Here is a 15636-nt window from a genome sequence, read left to right on the forward strand (position 1 = left end):
TATATACTTATATTTATTTTTTAAAAATTAAATTACCCAGCACAAATCTTTTTTACGATTTTAATTCCTTACCTTATATATTTTTTTATATAATATTGCGGCACATTAAACTTTTTTCCTTTTTCATTTCTTGACAAAAATGGATATGAAACCAACAGTCCGGTGATTACGAGAAACGTATCCACAGTTACTGAAGCGCCAAAAATTAACTGGCTATGCCAGGCATTCATCCACTAAAAATATATTTAATATCTTAATTAATTAGATAAAATTAAAAGAAGATACTTACATTAAGTACATCGTTAATGTTTATGAGAGGTCCACTTCCAATTACTTGAAGTGTATGACAAAAAATTATTACTACAATACTAATAACGCGCAATCCTTCTATACAGTGTAGGTGATTCTGAGAAGTGGTTTTGGCAAATAATCTCTTAACATTGGCTATTAACGAAACAGCGGAGCATAGTGGAGGTACCTTTTCTATTAATAAATTTCGTAATTTTTTGACGAAATGTTTCACAATTTATTGTTAATTATTACCTTCTTTATTTAATTTATACGCTTCAATACAGGTTGCAACAAAAATGCACGCAATATATAAACTTAACAGGGACCTGCAACAATACAAATCAAAATATGCTCTTAAACGGATCATTTTATGCGTACCAGTATTAAGTGCGCGTAGGCTTTTTGCTTTTTATACAAGAGTAACATAATTCAATACAACATAAAATAAAAATTATATACATACAATGTAACAATTGCACCTATTGTAAATTCTGGGTGAATAGTATCCTTTGTTTGGCAGTCGCTTTCATCAGAAAGTATTTGTATGTAAGAACTATTCAAAATGAACTTTAACGCATCTATGTCTATTGCTATAGTTACATTAGAAAAAGTACATGGTGACGGTATGCATGCACCCCACCGAAAATTGAACAATTCAGTTGTTACTGTCGCTAAGCAATACTTCCCATAAAAGAGACTGTTGTTGTATGTACTACTTATACTGATACATTGGTCGAATGATCCTAATTCTTGACGATTACCCGAATACAGACCAGAGGGAATTTTAGCATTTGCATCTAGCACTGAAAAATATAATCATTATTGCGATTCAGTTGAGAACTTATCGAAAATAACTGGAAAACTGAAGAGAGCTCGAGTCCATCGATGAAGTAGTTTACCCGACGTTTCGCCAACTGCTGTGGTTGACATCCACAGGGAACGCAATGAGAGAGAAAAATCCCTCGCAGAGGGTGTGCTGAGACAACACAGTATGCCAACCACAACAGTTCTACACCACGGTCATCTAGCCATAATATCGAACCCTCTTCAGATAACGTCGGCCGTGAAAATCCTTAAACTTTTCATTTGACTTTTTTATTGAATGATTACCATAAAAATGTTATACTTATTTCAAAAATATTTATACAAACAAGATGTAAAATGTTACTAATGGCCTGTTAAAAATTTAATAATTAAAATACATCACATACATGGATACAGGTTTTAAATGTACTTGGGGTAATTTAGTGATTCTCATTAAAATACGCATGACAAAATTATCAAGCTTAAATTGACNATGATCATTATCTTCTTCAAATAAAAATTCAGCAACAGTTTCTCGTATTTTCCCAGGAACATTTATAATCTTAGTACCTCCTAGTGGATATTGCAAGTCTGGACAATAGTTTAATTGTGAATTTGACTTGAGAAACTGAATGGCTCTTCTTTGTGGGGTAACAAAACAGCAGCGAACTACAGAAAAAAAATTTAAAGCAGGCATTGATAAGGATTTTCTAAGAAACTATTTACTTAACTACCTTTAATATCATCTATAATATTCTGTTTTACTTCTGAAATCTTTATGTTGCAAGAATGTAAATGTTTTCTTAATTTGCTACAACACAAAAAATTTAATACTGTTTCCTTGTGTGTTTTTAACAATAACCTACTTATTAATTGCCTGAGAAGCTAAAGGCAATGCTTGCCAAGCATGAAGTACTGGAAGACCATGACAAATTGGAATAACTGTAGTCTCCAAGTATCCTACGTCCACAACTAATGCAGTATTAATTGCCAACGGCGCTAAGCTGACCAAATGTGATGGAACAATAAGTAAAGAGTATATTTCATAGTGACTGAAAAGCACTTTTGCTAGTGTTTCTCGAAATATTGTTGGGCATAACAGAGATTCTACAATTATCACAGGTTTATCTTTTGGGCTCAATAGGACATACCTGAAAGTTATTTAAAATTATAATAATTAGATACGTCTGATATATTTGTACTATTTACTTAAAAAAAATCATATGCAAAAACTCCACCAGTAAGTCATACAAATCGTCTCCATTCACATATGAATAAATTTCTCTTGTTAGATTTGAACCTTTCAATGTAACTTCTGATCGAATTATATGCCTCGGTGCGAATTCTCCACTGAATCCCAATCTAAAAATTAGAATCAAGTTTTACAAATTCACATTTCCTATTATCTGTAGTACTCACTTTGTAAATGCAGCTCCAAGATCCATAACGACCGTAAGTTTTTCAGTTCCAATTCCTTCGTAAAGGGGCATTTTATTAATAAGTATATGTTGCTATACGTGCAATGTATATCCGATTTATTATATGGAAACAATCAATTCCCATAGAACGTGTACGGGTTAGAGTTCCTTAATTCTAGGAAAATATTAATAAATGATCTTGCATGAACACTACATACTTTATTCTACTTTAAGCAAATTATCAAACGGAAAAGAAATAGGATAATAGGGCGAAACATGGGTGAAACTATATGTAGACCTGTGTAGACCACAGATTAAAGAAATATACACTGCGATACACTGTCAGAGACTAACGGAAACCATTGCCACTCAACAAGCCCGCGACAACGAACTTCATAGAAGTTACATGTTGTATGATCATAGATATAGCACGATCCACCGCACTGCTGCACATTCATATCGGATTGTTGCAGAACGTGCAACAATAGTGCAGCCCATGAAGCCAAAAAGATTATAAGAAACCTTACATAGCTTTGTTTTATATTACAGCAGTAAATTCCACAAATATACTGCTGAGCAGATCGTTCTGGTGGCAAACTGGCTTTCTTTTGCACAACCATTACGAATTCTCCCTTTCATAATCTAATAAAATCGTTAAAATAAATTTATCCGTAACCATGAGTAATAATTAAATCGATCATAGAAAAAGGTGATCGTAATCGTCAGAGTAATAACTCCTTCGATAGCGCACCTAGCGGAACTTTGTAATACATTACTGTCGGTCATAACCTTTGTTTCCCTTTTTAAAAGAAAAGAAGTTTTCAAGGAAATTACGCAATTACCTTAAAGCAACTACCTTAAGTAAGAATGTAGTAATTAAAGTGTAACATATGTACCCGTGTGTACTCAATGTTAATATTTTTTTTATCTAGAATCATGGAAAAAATGACGAATAAGGGACTGCCGGGACAGCTTATTTATATTGTAGTTTTTGTCAGTCTTACATTAATTAATGCTGTAAATTCAGAGCAAGAACCAAAGGAGGATTTAACTACGCTTAGTATTTTAGTAAGCTTTTAAATAATAATTCGGCAATGTTTGTCTGAATCACAATGTTTTAGAAAACTGATACAACAAAGACTAGGGAAGAAAATATGGGATTCCTGCATGGATTTGTTGCTTCGATATCAGTTATTTTGGTATCAGAATTAGGTGATAAAACGTTTTTTATTGCAGCCATTATGGCTATGAAACATCCCAGACTAACAGTTTTTACTGGGGCCATGACTGCGCTGGCTATAATGACTGTTTTATCAGGTAAATAGTATTTACGAAGCGATTAATGTATTCCTTTAAAGCAATAATAATAATATAATGCTTTTACTACTGATGTTTTTTATCATAGCTTTGTTTGGATGGGTGGCTAAACTAATTCCAAGAGTGTATACCTTTTACATAAGCACAGCATTATTTGCTATTTTTGGTTTGAAGATGTTAAAAGAAGCTTATCACATGTCAGGATCAGAAGCACAGGAAGAACTGGAAGAGGTACAAATGGATTTACGACGAAGAGATGAAGAAGTAATTTATATATGATCTCTCTGAACAGTCAACAATGTAATTTAGTTGTAATTCTAGTTGGAAAGAGAATCATTGTCAGATATAGAAAGTAGAACACCAAAACATCAAAAAGGTTTAGCTGCATTTCTAGCTGTGTCACGTATATTTCTTCAAGCACTGACGTTAACTTTTCTGGCTGAATGGGGAGACCGATCTCAGCTGACAACAGTTTTATTAAGCGCAACGGAAGTAAGTAGCTGTACTTGTTTCTCCACAATCGCGATTAAATATTATCGGCTACCATTCGTCTAAACATTGAAAATATAGAACATAATGATATGTATTTTAAATGTGTAGGTTGGGATTTATGTTAATTTTATGCAAATAGTACATTTTATAGGTGGTTATTAGTTCGTACTTGTTTGTGTGGTGCGACGCGTCGTATGTTCTCTATTACAATGCAATCGTTACTTCAGGTTTTAGCAGAATCAATCGTCAAAAACGTTTTTATTATTGTCTTGCTTATAATGGGTAAATATAATTTATTTGCAGGATGTATTCGGGGTTATTACTGGAGGCATATTAGGGCATTTTGTATGTACAGGAGTAGCTGTAATAGGCGGCCGATTAATAGCACAAAAGATATCAGTTCGGACGGGTAAGTTCTCTCGACGTTTTTAAATGTTTCCCTTTGAATACATTAGTTTGGCTTTCAAATTATGTGTACAATAGATACACATATTATCTATTTGGCAAACTGTACAAGCAAGAAATTAACCATTATCTAATGTAATTTGTTGTTCATTATGTATTGCCTTTTTTATTTTCAATATTCCGCACACGATGCTTACGTCTAAAGTTAGTTTGTTGGCTTTTTAGTTAAACTATAATATGTATTTATTTTAGTAACGATAATTGGTGGAATAGTATTCTTGCTATTTGCACTTTCTGCATTTTTCGTCGACCCAAATGCCAAATGATGAACGAAAATTTACAACATAGGAGGATGCAGTACGCCTAATTAATTTTATTACGTGAAAAAACCTAATTTTTTCGTAATTTTCTATAAAAATGTTAAGTTTTATATGTATATAAGTATTTGTATATATGTATACTATTTTTATAGTAAATTTTGTTATTAATCATTTACTTATTTATCATGTTTTTGTTTCTAAAAGTAATGTACGTACGTAGGCAGAAATGGGATGTAACTTAACTGTAGAATTTAGGATTTGTAATGAAAAAGTTTCCGAGCCCGTGGCCGTGATCGATAGTAGAAATCAAACTTCCACTGTGGGAAACATCTCAAGTCGATTGCATGACGTTGTAGTAGGTACATACCATAAGTATGACTATGAGGATTTGTTATCTACCATGGATGACAGCACACAAGCTCCGAAAACATAAAAACTTCAGTAGGATCTAGCTTAGATTTTGTAAATTTAAATTCTGCAATTTTAAATTGTACTTATTTTCAATGTACCTAATTATACAAATCACATATATAATTGACTGAAAACAAATGCAAATACACGTTTGGTATATTTGTTATGATATAAATATTTTTGGTTATTTAAAATCACAAAAATAAAAATATCTCTGAAGCTACTTTTTTTTTTCTAGTAACACTTTCAAATCATCAATATGTAAGTAGCACCCGCACAACTTTTTATTCATTCGAATTTAAAAAAAAGGTAGAAAGAGAAGGGAAAGATGTACTGCTACTTTAATTAAAATAGTTTTGTGACTAGTTGGTTACTGAATTTTACGATGATCAATTATTAGTCTAAAAATACCCTAATTGCCTGCAATTTAGGTACATTCATATATTGTATTACTTTTGTTTGTGTGTGTTTATTTATTAAATAACATATACTCAATTACAGCAAATGGGAATTCAAAAAGGAGAGCCCATGGAATGGCTATTGTAAAAGCATAAACAGTATTTGCACCTCCCTCAGTTAGCTGAAATTAAATACATATATATATATATATGCATATTATATTAACTATCTAATTATATAACTATTACCATTATATTTACATTTTTAAATTCTTTAGTAGTTGGATCAAAGACGAAAACTTTTTATGCTAAAAATTATTACAGAACTATTTCTCTCTTCAATAAATGCAATTTAATGCTTTGGAGGGGTGTTATGCATTGTTCAAACGATTTAAAGAGTTCGGTTAGTTTAGGATAATTTTCAGATAAGCGGGAGAGATTTTCAGAGAGACTTGGTTGAAAATTTATTTCACACGTTCACCAAATTATGCATTTTCGCTCGAGCATCATAAAAGAAATTTCAAAGAAATATGTAATTAATGAATAATATGTTTTAATATTCAAAACAGGGACGTTGTCGTCAATCTAATTGAATTTGACTGTAATGAATATTAATATTTAGAATGTACAAGCATACTTACGTAGTTCCCAAAATTGAAGTAAAACGGACTTCTTTTAACGTATGTTAACATATACAAAATTGGCTTATGTATAATGTAAACTGAGAAAACGAGTTTTCCCAACATTTGGAAGAATGGAAGCGAGAGAAACCAATTCACAGGACCTATATATGCATAAAAAAAAACGGCTACGGATTAAACAAAAAGAATACAATGTAGCTAAATAATAAAAATTACCTCCATAACCGCAGTAACACGCCAGAATTAACCAGCTTATTGCTATTGACCATGCAGGTTTTACCAACGATATATGCAACGCATTTCCCCAGTAATTGTATTGCTGGCTTTTCAAATGGTCATAACCCACAATCAGGCTTGTCAACAGGGTAGCAAAACATACAAACCACAAGCACAAATTAACCGGCTGAAAAAACGTAGACAATAAAGTGTTATATCAACAAAAGTCTTTTTAGAAAATGCTGCTTTAATAAAAAACACAATTTACAAAAAACTTTCCTAACAAACATTATACACACCTTGCTTATTTTTAACTGGAATCTCTTCATTTTTATTTCAAAAATGATGTAACCCAGCACTAGTCCGATTATCCAAGGAGCGAGACGAGCATGAGTTATATAGTAATACTTATTAAAGTATAAGGATGTGTTTCTAAAATGCCACTTCAATTAATTTGTTTCTATACACAAGACACACTCCGTTTTAACGAAATGAACATGACGTAATCTTTTGGCTAACTTACCCGTTTGGATTTGTAAGGATTGCTGGTAATTCATAGTGCCAGGATAAGTAAAAAGGAAATGCAACGGAAAAAATTAAAGCGATTCCAAGAAAAGTCAATGTATACTTTCGATACTTAACCAAGGGTATTAAAATAATTGGTGAAATAATTACAAGTTGCATGTATACGTCTAAATACCAAGAAGGTGTAATGCACTGAAAAAATCATATACACGTATAGGCAAATGAGCTCAAACAATCATTTATTATTTACCAAATCATCGGGATTATAATAATTTTGAATATAGAGAAGCGACGACCACCAATAGGATTTGCAGGGTGATTGCACATCAGAAGCGAAAATCCAGTACGGTCCTGTTCCTAAATATGGGTACAACGTTGCAACAGCTAAAACTGCCACCGCATATGTGGGCGTAATTCTAAAGAGAGTTTCTTGATTTATATACTTATATTTATTTTTTAAAAATTAAATTACCCAGCACAAATCTTTTTTACGATTTTAATTCCTTACCTTNAATATTGCGGCACATTAAACTTTTTTCCTTTTTCATTTCTTGACAAAAATGGATATGAAACCAACAGTCCGGTGATTACGAGAAACGTATCCACAGTTACTGAAGCGCCAAAAATTAACTGGCTATGCCAGGCATTCATCCACTAAAAATATATTTAATATCTTAATTAATTAGATAAAATTAAAAGAAGATACTTACATTAAGTACATCGTTAATGTTTATGAGAGGTCCACTTCCAATTACTTGAAGTGTATGACAAAAAATTATTACTACAATACTAATAACGCGCAATCCTTCTATACAGTGTAGGTGATTCTGAGAAGTGGTTTTGGCAAATAATCTCTTAACATTGGCTATTAACGAAACAGCGGAGCATAGTGGAGGTACCTTTTCTATTAATAAATTTCGTAATTTTTTGACGAAATGTTTCACAATTTATTGTTAATTATTACCTTCTTTATTTAATTTATACGCTTCAATACAGGTTGCAACAAAAATGCACGCAATATATAAACTTAACAGGGACCTGCAACAATACAAATCAAAATATGCTCTTAAACGGATCATTTTATGCGTACCAGTATTAAGTGCGCGTAGGCTTTTTGCTTTTTATACAAGAGTAACATAATTCAATACAACATAAAATAAAAATTATATACATACAATGTAACAATTGCACCTATTGTAAATTCTGGGTGAATAGTATCCTTTGTTTGGCAGTCGCTTTCATCAGAAAGTATTTGTATGTAAGAACTATTCAAAATGAACTTTAACGCATCTATGTCTATTGCTATAGTTACATTAGAAAAAGTACATGGTGACGGTATGCATGCACCCCACCGAAAATTGAACAATTCAGTTGTTACTGTCGCTAAGCAATACTTCCCATAAAAGAGACTGTTGTTGTATGTACTACTTATACTGATACATTGGTCGAATGATCCTAATTCTTGACGATTACCCGAATACAGACCAGAGGGAATTTTAGCATTTGCATCTAGCACTGAAAAATATAATCATTATTGCGATTCAGTTGAGAACTTATCGAAAATAACTGGAAAACTGAAGAGAGCTCGAGTCCATCGATGAAGTAGTTTACCCGACGTTTCGCCAACTGCTGTGGTTGACATCCACAGGGAACGCAATGAGAGAGAAAAATCCCTCGCAGAGGGTGTGCTGAGACAACACAGTATGCCAACCACAACAGTTCTACACCACGGTCATCTAGCCATAATATCGAACCCTCTTCAGATAACGTCGGCCGTGAAAATCCTTAAACTTTTCATTTGACTTTTTTATTGAATGATTACCATAAAAATGTTATACTTATTTCAAAAATATTTATACAAACAAGATGTAAAATGTTACTAATGGCCTGTTAAAAATTTAATAATTAAAATACATCACATACATGGATACAGGTTTTAAATGTACTTGGGGTAATTTAGTGATTCTCATTAAAATACGCATGACAAAATTATCAAGCTTAAATTGACCTTTGTAAGTAAAATTGTCGCAACCTAGATTTTTATATCTGAAAATTTTGATAGATGTATATCACCTAATTTTTTTATCACATATAAAGCCATCTACAAATAGAATACTTGGCATTGAATTTAAAAAAAAAAAAACTATAATTTTTATATCGCTAACATTAAGGTATATATAATATAATGAAATTAAATGCATTTTATTAAGTAATTTTGTACGATCTATATTCAGTAAGAACGATAATTTATTAAAATAATGTCACAAATAAATTACGAAAATTGGCAGATGATAAACAATTTCTTTTCAATAGCGGATAATTTAATTACTTTTAGGGACCCATTCGGCTATTGCAGATAAGTTCTGGTACTGATCTCGTAACCGATTACAAAACTCTGCATCTTGGGCTGATGAAAAATAAATTAATGTTGACAAAATGAACACCAATGCACCATTCACATACAACATTTTAAATTAAATTACAACAGAAATTTCAACGATCTCACTTGTTACCCACTTTTAAGATAATATCGAAATAAAATACGATTGTATTGTTATAAATCATTTAAAAGTATCAATTATCTTATGTGATAACAAGATTTAAACACATTAAATCTGAAATGATACAGCGATTAGATTAAGTTTGGTATGTGTATCAATTACTATCAGAAATACTCTTTATACTTTATTTTTCTATATTTTTTAATGACAAAAGAAAACGTTATTTTCATTTTCTTAGCGTAAATGATAAATTTTGGAGTAGGTATCTCTATTTAGTTTTTGCTCATGAAAAACTGCAAGAAACTAAATCTGTTTAGCCTTCGTTACAAATTACTCAAAATTTTACTGGTGTTCGCATGAATTCATGAATGTAGGTGCCTTGAAAGAAAAAGAATGTACGTTATATATTAATATTATATAATAAAATGGTCCGTTAATTAATATTTATACTCTACGGTTTTGATGTTTAATAACTAGAAGCTACTACTTATCCTTAATGAGATTAGAGATTGCAAGAAAATCATATTCCTATCTACTTGACAGATAAAAATCTATTGTGTTAAAAGTTTTCTCGATGACGAAGTACGTCGACACATTTTACAGTCCTCTACTCCTGACGAAGAATCTGAACTTTCAGAATCGGAACTGCTTGATCCGGAATCGCTTCCTGATACTTCCGATTGACTATCTTCGGTTTCATTTAAGAAGTCTTCGGAAGTTTTGTAAGTGCACGTATTTAGTGGTAAATTACTTAATTCTGAAGGTGAATACGTCTACAAGATATAATGATTAAACTGTGCGAAAAATCTATCCCACGCGGAAATTAAGGAATTATTATTTACTCTATAATAATCGCAGAACTGTCCAGGAACAAGGGCAACCGGATAATGTTCAACTGGTAGTTTGTGCACTTCTTTAAATTTTCCTTTAGGAAAATGTATAGTAAATGTTTGTAAATCCATACAACCCTTTCTCTGTTCTCTTCGAGACTGCATTAGACAAAGACAAAGGATTAAACACGAAAAGTAATACATTAACAATAAATTTTCTTTTCAGTAAATCGCATGTAATAGATATTTTTGGCTTAGTGATTTTTTACAAATTTTAAAAACATTAATTGTTGACTATTATTATTTGTAATAGGCGATACGTCAGGAAATATTTTGCAGAGACAACGGTCAAAAAGCCCGTAAACAAATAATAATAGTACTGAGGACGACAGCCGTGAAAACCTACGTTTATTTAGTAATACAAGACTTATCAACTACTTTACATTGATTACTTACTTTATTAAAGTTAGCATTCCACGTTGATGTCGAATGAATCGCTTGCTCGACAATATCGAGTTTATTCTTTTCTTGACTGGCTGCAAGATTCAAAGCCTTTTGTTTATTCGAAATATCTTTGGCATGACGATCTCTTTGATGTTTGCAATATTCTTCATATTTTGGTTGAAAATCTGCATACATTATGTCTAAAATGTCTTCACTTTTTACTGCTGTCAAACCCATATCACACATGGCTTCAGACGCTAAACCACTCTCGCGAATGAAATCACGTTCCTGCATGTCTACTGGGCGTCTTTGAATCCCTACCAAGTCAATTAATATTCACATATGTCTGACAAAAACAAAAAAGCTATGGCGTGAGTGCCTGTGTACAAGTTATAAGTTATATTTCCATTTACATATTTATTTAACCAGCATATGCATAACAATGATGTATTTATTAAAAAAATGTTTTCAATTACATTTTTGAACAGTATTTATTTACGGTATTTTCTGTACTCTAATGGCCGTTTCGTTGCAATGATTTGTTAAGTGAATAAAAATTTGTGTTGAAATGTCTTATTTTCTCTTCCGAAAACGTGTACCACTGTCCAAGTATGGACAGACTCATTTAATATATATTATTGTCAATTTTTTATTCGCTGTGCGCGCGCAACTTCCGTTCGCTGGGAGAAATTTTACTATCAATGCACCAAAAAGTAAAATAAGTCTAACAAAAAGAACGCGTACCTGGGTATTTTCTTTTGAAAGATTTTATTCCTAAAAATTGGGCAACTTGCTCTTGTAACATAAAAGGTCCACCTCCCCCCCAGCAATATTCTGCCAATTTGTCGGCGGAAATTATTTCACCTTCCGGTTCTAAATGCACTTCTTGCTTTGGAACTTTTCGAGATTTTTGATTTTTTTCGCTTTCTGTTGTAGCTGTGCTCTGTATTGAACTTTGAGATTCTTCTATTGCGGCTTCAAGTGGCGTCGATATTGTCTGAATGAAAGAAGCAACTATTTTGCCTTATAATGCTTCACATGAGTAATAATTAAATACTGTCCAGTTTTAAAATTAAAAAATAAAAAAAGAGGCACAAAACGGCAAGTTAGGCCTCGCGCACTCTGATACTGATGTATAACTATCACCTGTTTAGCTGGTGTATGAGCTCTGCTACTGTCCGCACTCATACGGGTTTCCTCTTCGTACAGTTCACTTTTGGGCGGTTCGAGCAATGGTGGGGGTGCAGGTTGTATAGTATTTACTGGTGACGCAGGGAATGTTTCAGACAAAGAAGAAATTTCGTTTGTAGAACATGCTGGTATAGCTGATGCAAATACCTCACATTCAGATGATACTTTACACTCATTATTTTCGTTTGTAATCACATCATCTGAAACTATGGCCTCTTCTATTTGTTCTGGCGGTATTTGCGGTTCCTAAAGAAAATACGATAAAGTCCAACAGCATGTAAGAATAATAATAAAAATAATAACCCTTAAATTATTGCACTTACCCTAAATTGAACAAGGCGTTATTTTTATAAGAAGTTATTATTTGGTTAATTTACACAAACACTTAGAAGTTACAGTCAATAATTTCGGTCAAGTTCTAAATATAACTGAAAATTAACGTATAATACGCATCTGGACTTGTCGCACGTAATAATTTATTTTTGTATGGATCTATTATTATAACTTTTTTACTTATAAAAAATCAGCATTTCTTTTACCGAAAAATTGAAAGATTACGTGCGTTTTGCAATTTTGTAAAATGCTTATGAAATGAATAAATAAACAATTTTATGCTTTATTTTATTTTTTTTCTGTTATAACTAACCAAAATATTCACTGTCTTATTATTTTTAGCTATTTTAATTTAGTAAAGAAACACTAAAGAAGGAAAGAATAGAAGTGCACACGATGCGAATCCCGCTTTCATTAATTTCGGGAGATTATGTTTAATGTTTTTGCTATCAAATCTAAATTAAAACACTTTTATTATATGTATGTATGTATTGTAGGATAACAACTTGCCTCCTCCTTCTCCTCAAAACTCAGGGCGTCCATAGTCAATTTCATTACGATTCCTTGTTTACCACCCCTCCGTCCACGTCCTCTCCCTCTATTACCACCACCTCTCGGTTTTCTTGGCTTGATTCCTAAAGTATTTCGTACAGATTGTCCTCGGCAACTCCTCTTCGGTCTGGAGGACGTCTTTTGTTCGAATATCTGAACTGATTCCTGCTCCTCTTTCGGAGGATCTTTAAATTCTTCCCGAACTTCCAGAGGAACTTTTCTGGGGCGCCCTCTTTTTCTTGGAGTCTGCGTCTGAATAGCTACCAAAATTACATGTGTTAGTACTTTATAAATTTGTCCTTGTTCATATGTGCTTACGCGACAAAGGAGTTGTGGTAGTGGAAATATTACTAACTGATATTCCTGGTTTTAAAAGGTGAGTCGCTTGTTTCATGACAGCCGCTGTTTCGGGAGTTATTTCAAAAACAGGGATGTCTTCTAACGGATCCACCACCACCACTACATCGTCTACTCTTTCTATTTTCTTCTTTATTGCATCCAACGGTATAATTTCAACGGAATCTTTGTAGTCTCGATCCAGTTCGTTTGGTTTTGCTCCAATTTTAGAAACGTTATCTGAACTATCATGAGAATCTTCAGAGTCGATTAGGCTAATTGTAACGTCACCCATTTCAATTTTTTGTTTTTTAGTTTCGTAATTTATATGTTCTGAATAACCTCTTTTAATGCTATCTTTAGCAAGTTTCGTTTTTAATCGAGTTAATTTTTCAATTTTATCAGATGAACTTCTTGATGGAGAAGAGATTGTACCCTTATTAATTTTTAAAACTGGCTATTGTAAAAGCATAAACAGTATTTGCACCTCCCTCAGTTAGCTGAAATTAAATACATATATATATATATATGCATATTATATTAACTATCTAATTATATAACTATTACCATTATATTTACATTTTTAAATTCTTTAGTAGTTGGATCAAAGACGAAAACTTTTTATGCTAAAAATTATTACAGAACTATTTCTCTCTTCAATAAATGCAATTTAATGCTTTGGAGGGGTGTTATGCATTGTTCAAACGATTTAAAGAGTTCGGTTAGTTTAGGATAATTTTCAGATAAGCGGGAGAGATTTTCAGAGAGACTTGGTTGAAAATTTATTTCACACGTTCACCAAATTATGCATTTTCGCTCGAGCATCATAAAAGAAATTTCAAAGAAATATGTAATTAATGAATAATATGTTTTAATATTCAAAACAGGGACGTTGTCGTCAATCTAATTGAATTTGACTGTAATGAATATTAATATTTAGAATGTACAAGCATACTTACGTAGTTCCCAAAATTGAAGTAAAACGGACTTCTTTTAACGTATGTTAACATATACAAAATTGGCTTATGTATAATGTAAACTGAGAAAACGAGTTTTCCCAACATTTGGAAGAATGGAAGCGAGAGAAACCAATTCACAGGACCTATATATGCATAAAAAAAAACGGCTACGGATTAAACAAAAAGAATACAATGTAGCTAAATAATAAAAATTACCTCCATAACCGCAGTAACACGCCAGAATTAACCAGCTTATTGCTATTGACCATGCAGGTTTTACCAACGATATATGCAACGCATTTCCCCAGTAATTGTATTGCTGGCTTTTCAAATGGTCATAACCCACAATCAGGCTTGTCAACAGGGTAGCAAAACATACAAACCACAAGCACAAATTAACCGGCTGAAAAAACGTAGACAATAAAGTGTTATATCAACAAAAGTCTTTTTAGAAAATGCTGCTTTAATAAAAAACACAATTTACAAAAAACTTTCCTAACAAACATTATACACACCTTGCTTATTTTTAACTGGAATCTCTTCATTTTTATTTCAAAAATGATGTAACCCAGCACTAGTCCGATTATCCAAGGAGCGAGACGAGCATGAGTTATATAGTAATACTTATTAAAGTATAAGGATGTGTTTCTAAAATGCCACTTCAATTAATTTGTTTCTATACACAAGACACACTCCGTTTTAACGAAATGAACATGACGTAATCTTTTGGCTAACTTACCCGTTTGGATTTGTAAGGATTGCTGGTAATTCATAGTGCCAGGATAAGTAAAAAGGAAATGCAACGGAAAAAATTAAAGCGATTCCAAGAAAAGTCAATGTATACTTTCGATACTTAACCAAGGGTATTAAAATAATTGGTGAAATAATTACAAGTTGCATGTATACGTCTAAATACCAAGAAGGTGTAATGCACTGAAAAAATCATATACACGTATAGGCAAATGAGCTCAAACAATCATTTATTATTTACCAAATCATCGGGATTATAATAATTTTGAATATAGAGAAGCGACGACCACCAATAGGATTTGCAGGGTGATTGCACATCAGAAGCGAAAATCCAGTACGGTCCTGTTCCTAAATATGGGTACAACGTTGCAACAGCTAAAACTGCCACCGCATATGTGGGCGTAATTCTAAAGAGAGTTTCTTGATTTATATACTTATATTTATTTTTTAAAAATTAAATTACCCAGCACAAATCTTTTTTACGATTTTAATTCCTTACCTT

The 15636-nt window shown here is 32.3% G+C and overlaps 5 protein-coding genes across 8 annotated transcripts in view; 2 read left to right on the plus strand and 3 right to left on the minus strand.

The window, feature by feature from the left end:
• The window catches only part of LOC108743126 (actin-related protein 10), a 9946-nt gene extending 7038 nt beyond the window's left edge, over positions 1-2908 (minus strand). Inside the window, exons 1-6 of one of the 2 annotated variants that reach the window (XM_025979301.1) lie at positions 2742-2908; positions 2515-2688; positions 2305-2457; positions 1962-2246; positions 1830-1906; positions 1600-1764 (exon numbers count right to left, since the gene is read on the minus strand). In XM_025979301.1, the coding sequence (XP_025835086.1) occupies positions 1600-1764; positions 1830-1906; positions 1962-2246; positions 2305-2457; positions 2515-2585 (751 nt within the window). In that variant the 5' untranslated portion in view covers positions 2586-2688; positions 2742-2908. Of the gene's footprint in view, positions 1-1599; positions 1765-1829; positions 1907-1961; positions 2247-2304; positions 2458-2514 lie in introns of both variants that reach the window. The other variant, XM_025979299.1, reaches the window with a different exon arrangement.
• The window catches only part of LOC112905914 (transmembrane protein 165-like), a 10059-nt gene extending 4929 nt beyond the window's left edge, over positions 1-5130 (plus strand). Inside the window, exon 8 of the mRNA XM_025979304.1 lies at positions 5072-5130. The gene's annotated coding sequence lies outside the window, so the exon portion shown is untranslated. The remainder of the gene's footprint in view (positions 1-5071) is intronic.
• Positions 2994-5677, plus strand: LOC112903970 (transmembrane protein 165-like). The gene is made up of 7 exons (XM_025979303.1): positions 2994-3374; positions 3446-3581; positions 3635-3830; positions 3919-4094; positions 4152-4322; positions 4626-4731; positions 4980-5677. The coding sequence occupies exons 2-7, from the start codon at positions 3450-3452 to the stop codon at positions 5051-5053; spliced, it is 855 nt and encodes a 284-aa protein (XP_025835088.1). The 5' UTR covers positions 2994-3374; positions 3446-3449; the 3' UTR covers positions 5054-5677.
• A 221-nt stretch (positions 5678-5898) lies between these two features.
• LOC112905895 (nose resistant to fluoxetine protein 6-like) lies at positions 5899-9814 on the minus strand. The gene is made up of 11 exons (XM_025979232.1): positions 9568-9814; positions 8414-8753; positions 8203-8276; positions 7949-8142; positions 7747-7892; positions 7489-7690; positions 7237-7430; positions 7013-7145; positions 6714-6900; positions 6498-6640; positions 5899-6038 (listed from the first exon to the last, which is right to left on the minus strand). The coding sequence occupies exons 1-11, from the start codon at positions 9704-9706 to the stop codon at positions 5928-5930; spliced, it is 1863 nt and encodes a 620-aa protein (XP_025835017.1). The 5' UTR covers positions 9707-9814; the 3' UTR covers positions 5899-5927.
• Positions 9815-9926: 112 nt separating this feature from the next.
• The window catches only part of LOC108743123 (uncharacterized protein PFB0145c), a 34195-nt gene continuing 28485 nt past the window's right edge, over positions 9927-15636 (minus strand). For all 3 annotated transcript variants that reach the window (XM_025979287.1, XM_025979286.1, XM_018478576.2), the window contains exons 4-10: positions 13408-13860; positions 13048-13349; positions 12160-12450; positions 11758-12010; positions 11026-11330; positions 10582-10728; positions 9927-10512 (exon numbers count right to left, since the gene is read on the minus strand). In XM_025979287.1, coding sequence (XP_025835072.1) covers positions 10291-10512; positions 10582-10728; positions 11026-11330; positions 11758-12010; positions 12160-12450; positions 13048-13349; positions 13408-13860 — 1973 coding nt within the window. In that variant the 3' untranslated portion in view covers positions 9927-10290. The remainder of the gene's footprint in view (positions 10513-10581; positions 10729-11025; positions 11331-11757; positions 12011-12159; positions 12451-13047; positions 13350-13407; positions 13861-15636) is intronic.

The sequence above is a fragment of the Agrilus planipennis genome, unplaced genomic scaffold, assembly GCF_000699045.2.
Source record: "Agrilus planipennis isolate EAB-ADULT unplaced genomic scaffold, Apla_2.0 scaffold20, whole genome shotgun sequence".
Taxonomy (NCBI): domain Eukaryota; kingdom Metazoa; phylum Arthropoda; class Insecta; order Coleoptera; family Buprestidae; genus Agrilus; species Agrilus planipennis.

Bases quoted from the DNA above. Each gene is read 5' to 3' on its own strand.
- LOC112903970 (XM_025979303.1), top strand. From the start codon at position 3,450: ATGGAAAAAATGACGAATAAGGGACTGCCGGGACAGCTTATTTATATT. The intron at 3,582-3,634 runs GTAAGCTTTTAA...ACAATGTTTTAG, and splicing joins TAACTACGCTTAGTATTTTA to AAAACTGATACAACAAAGAC. The intron at 4,095-4,151 runs GTAATTTATATA...TTGTAATTCTAG, and splicing joins TACGACGAAGAGATGAAGAA to TTGGAAAGAGAATCATTGTC.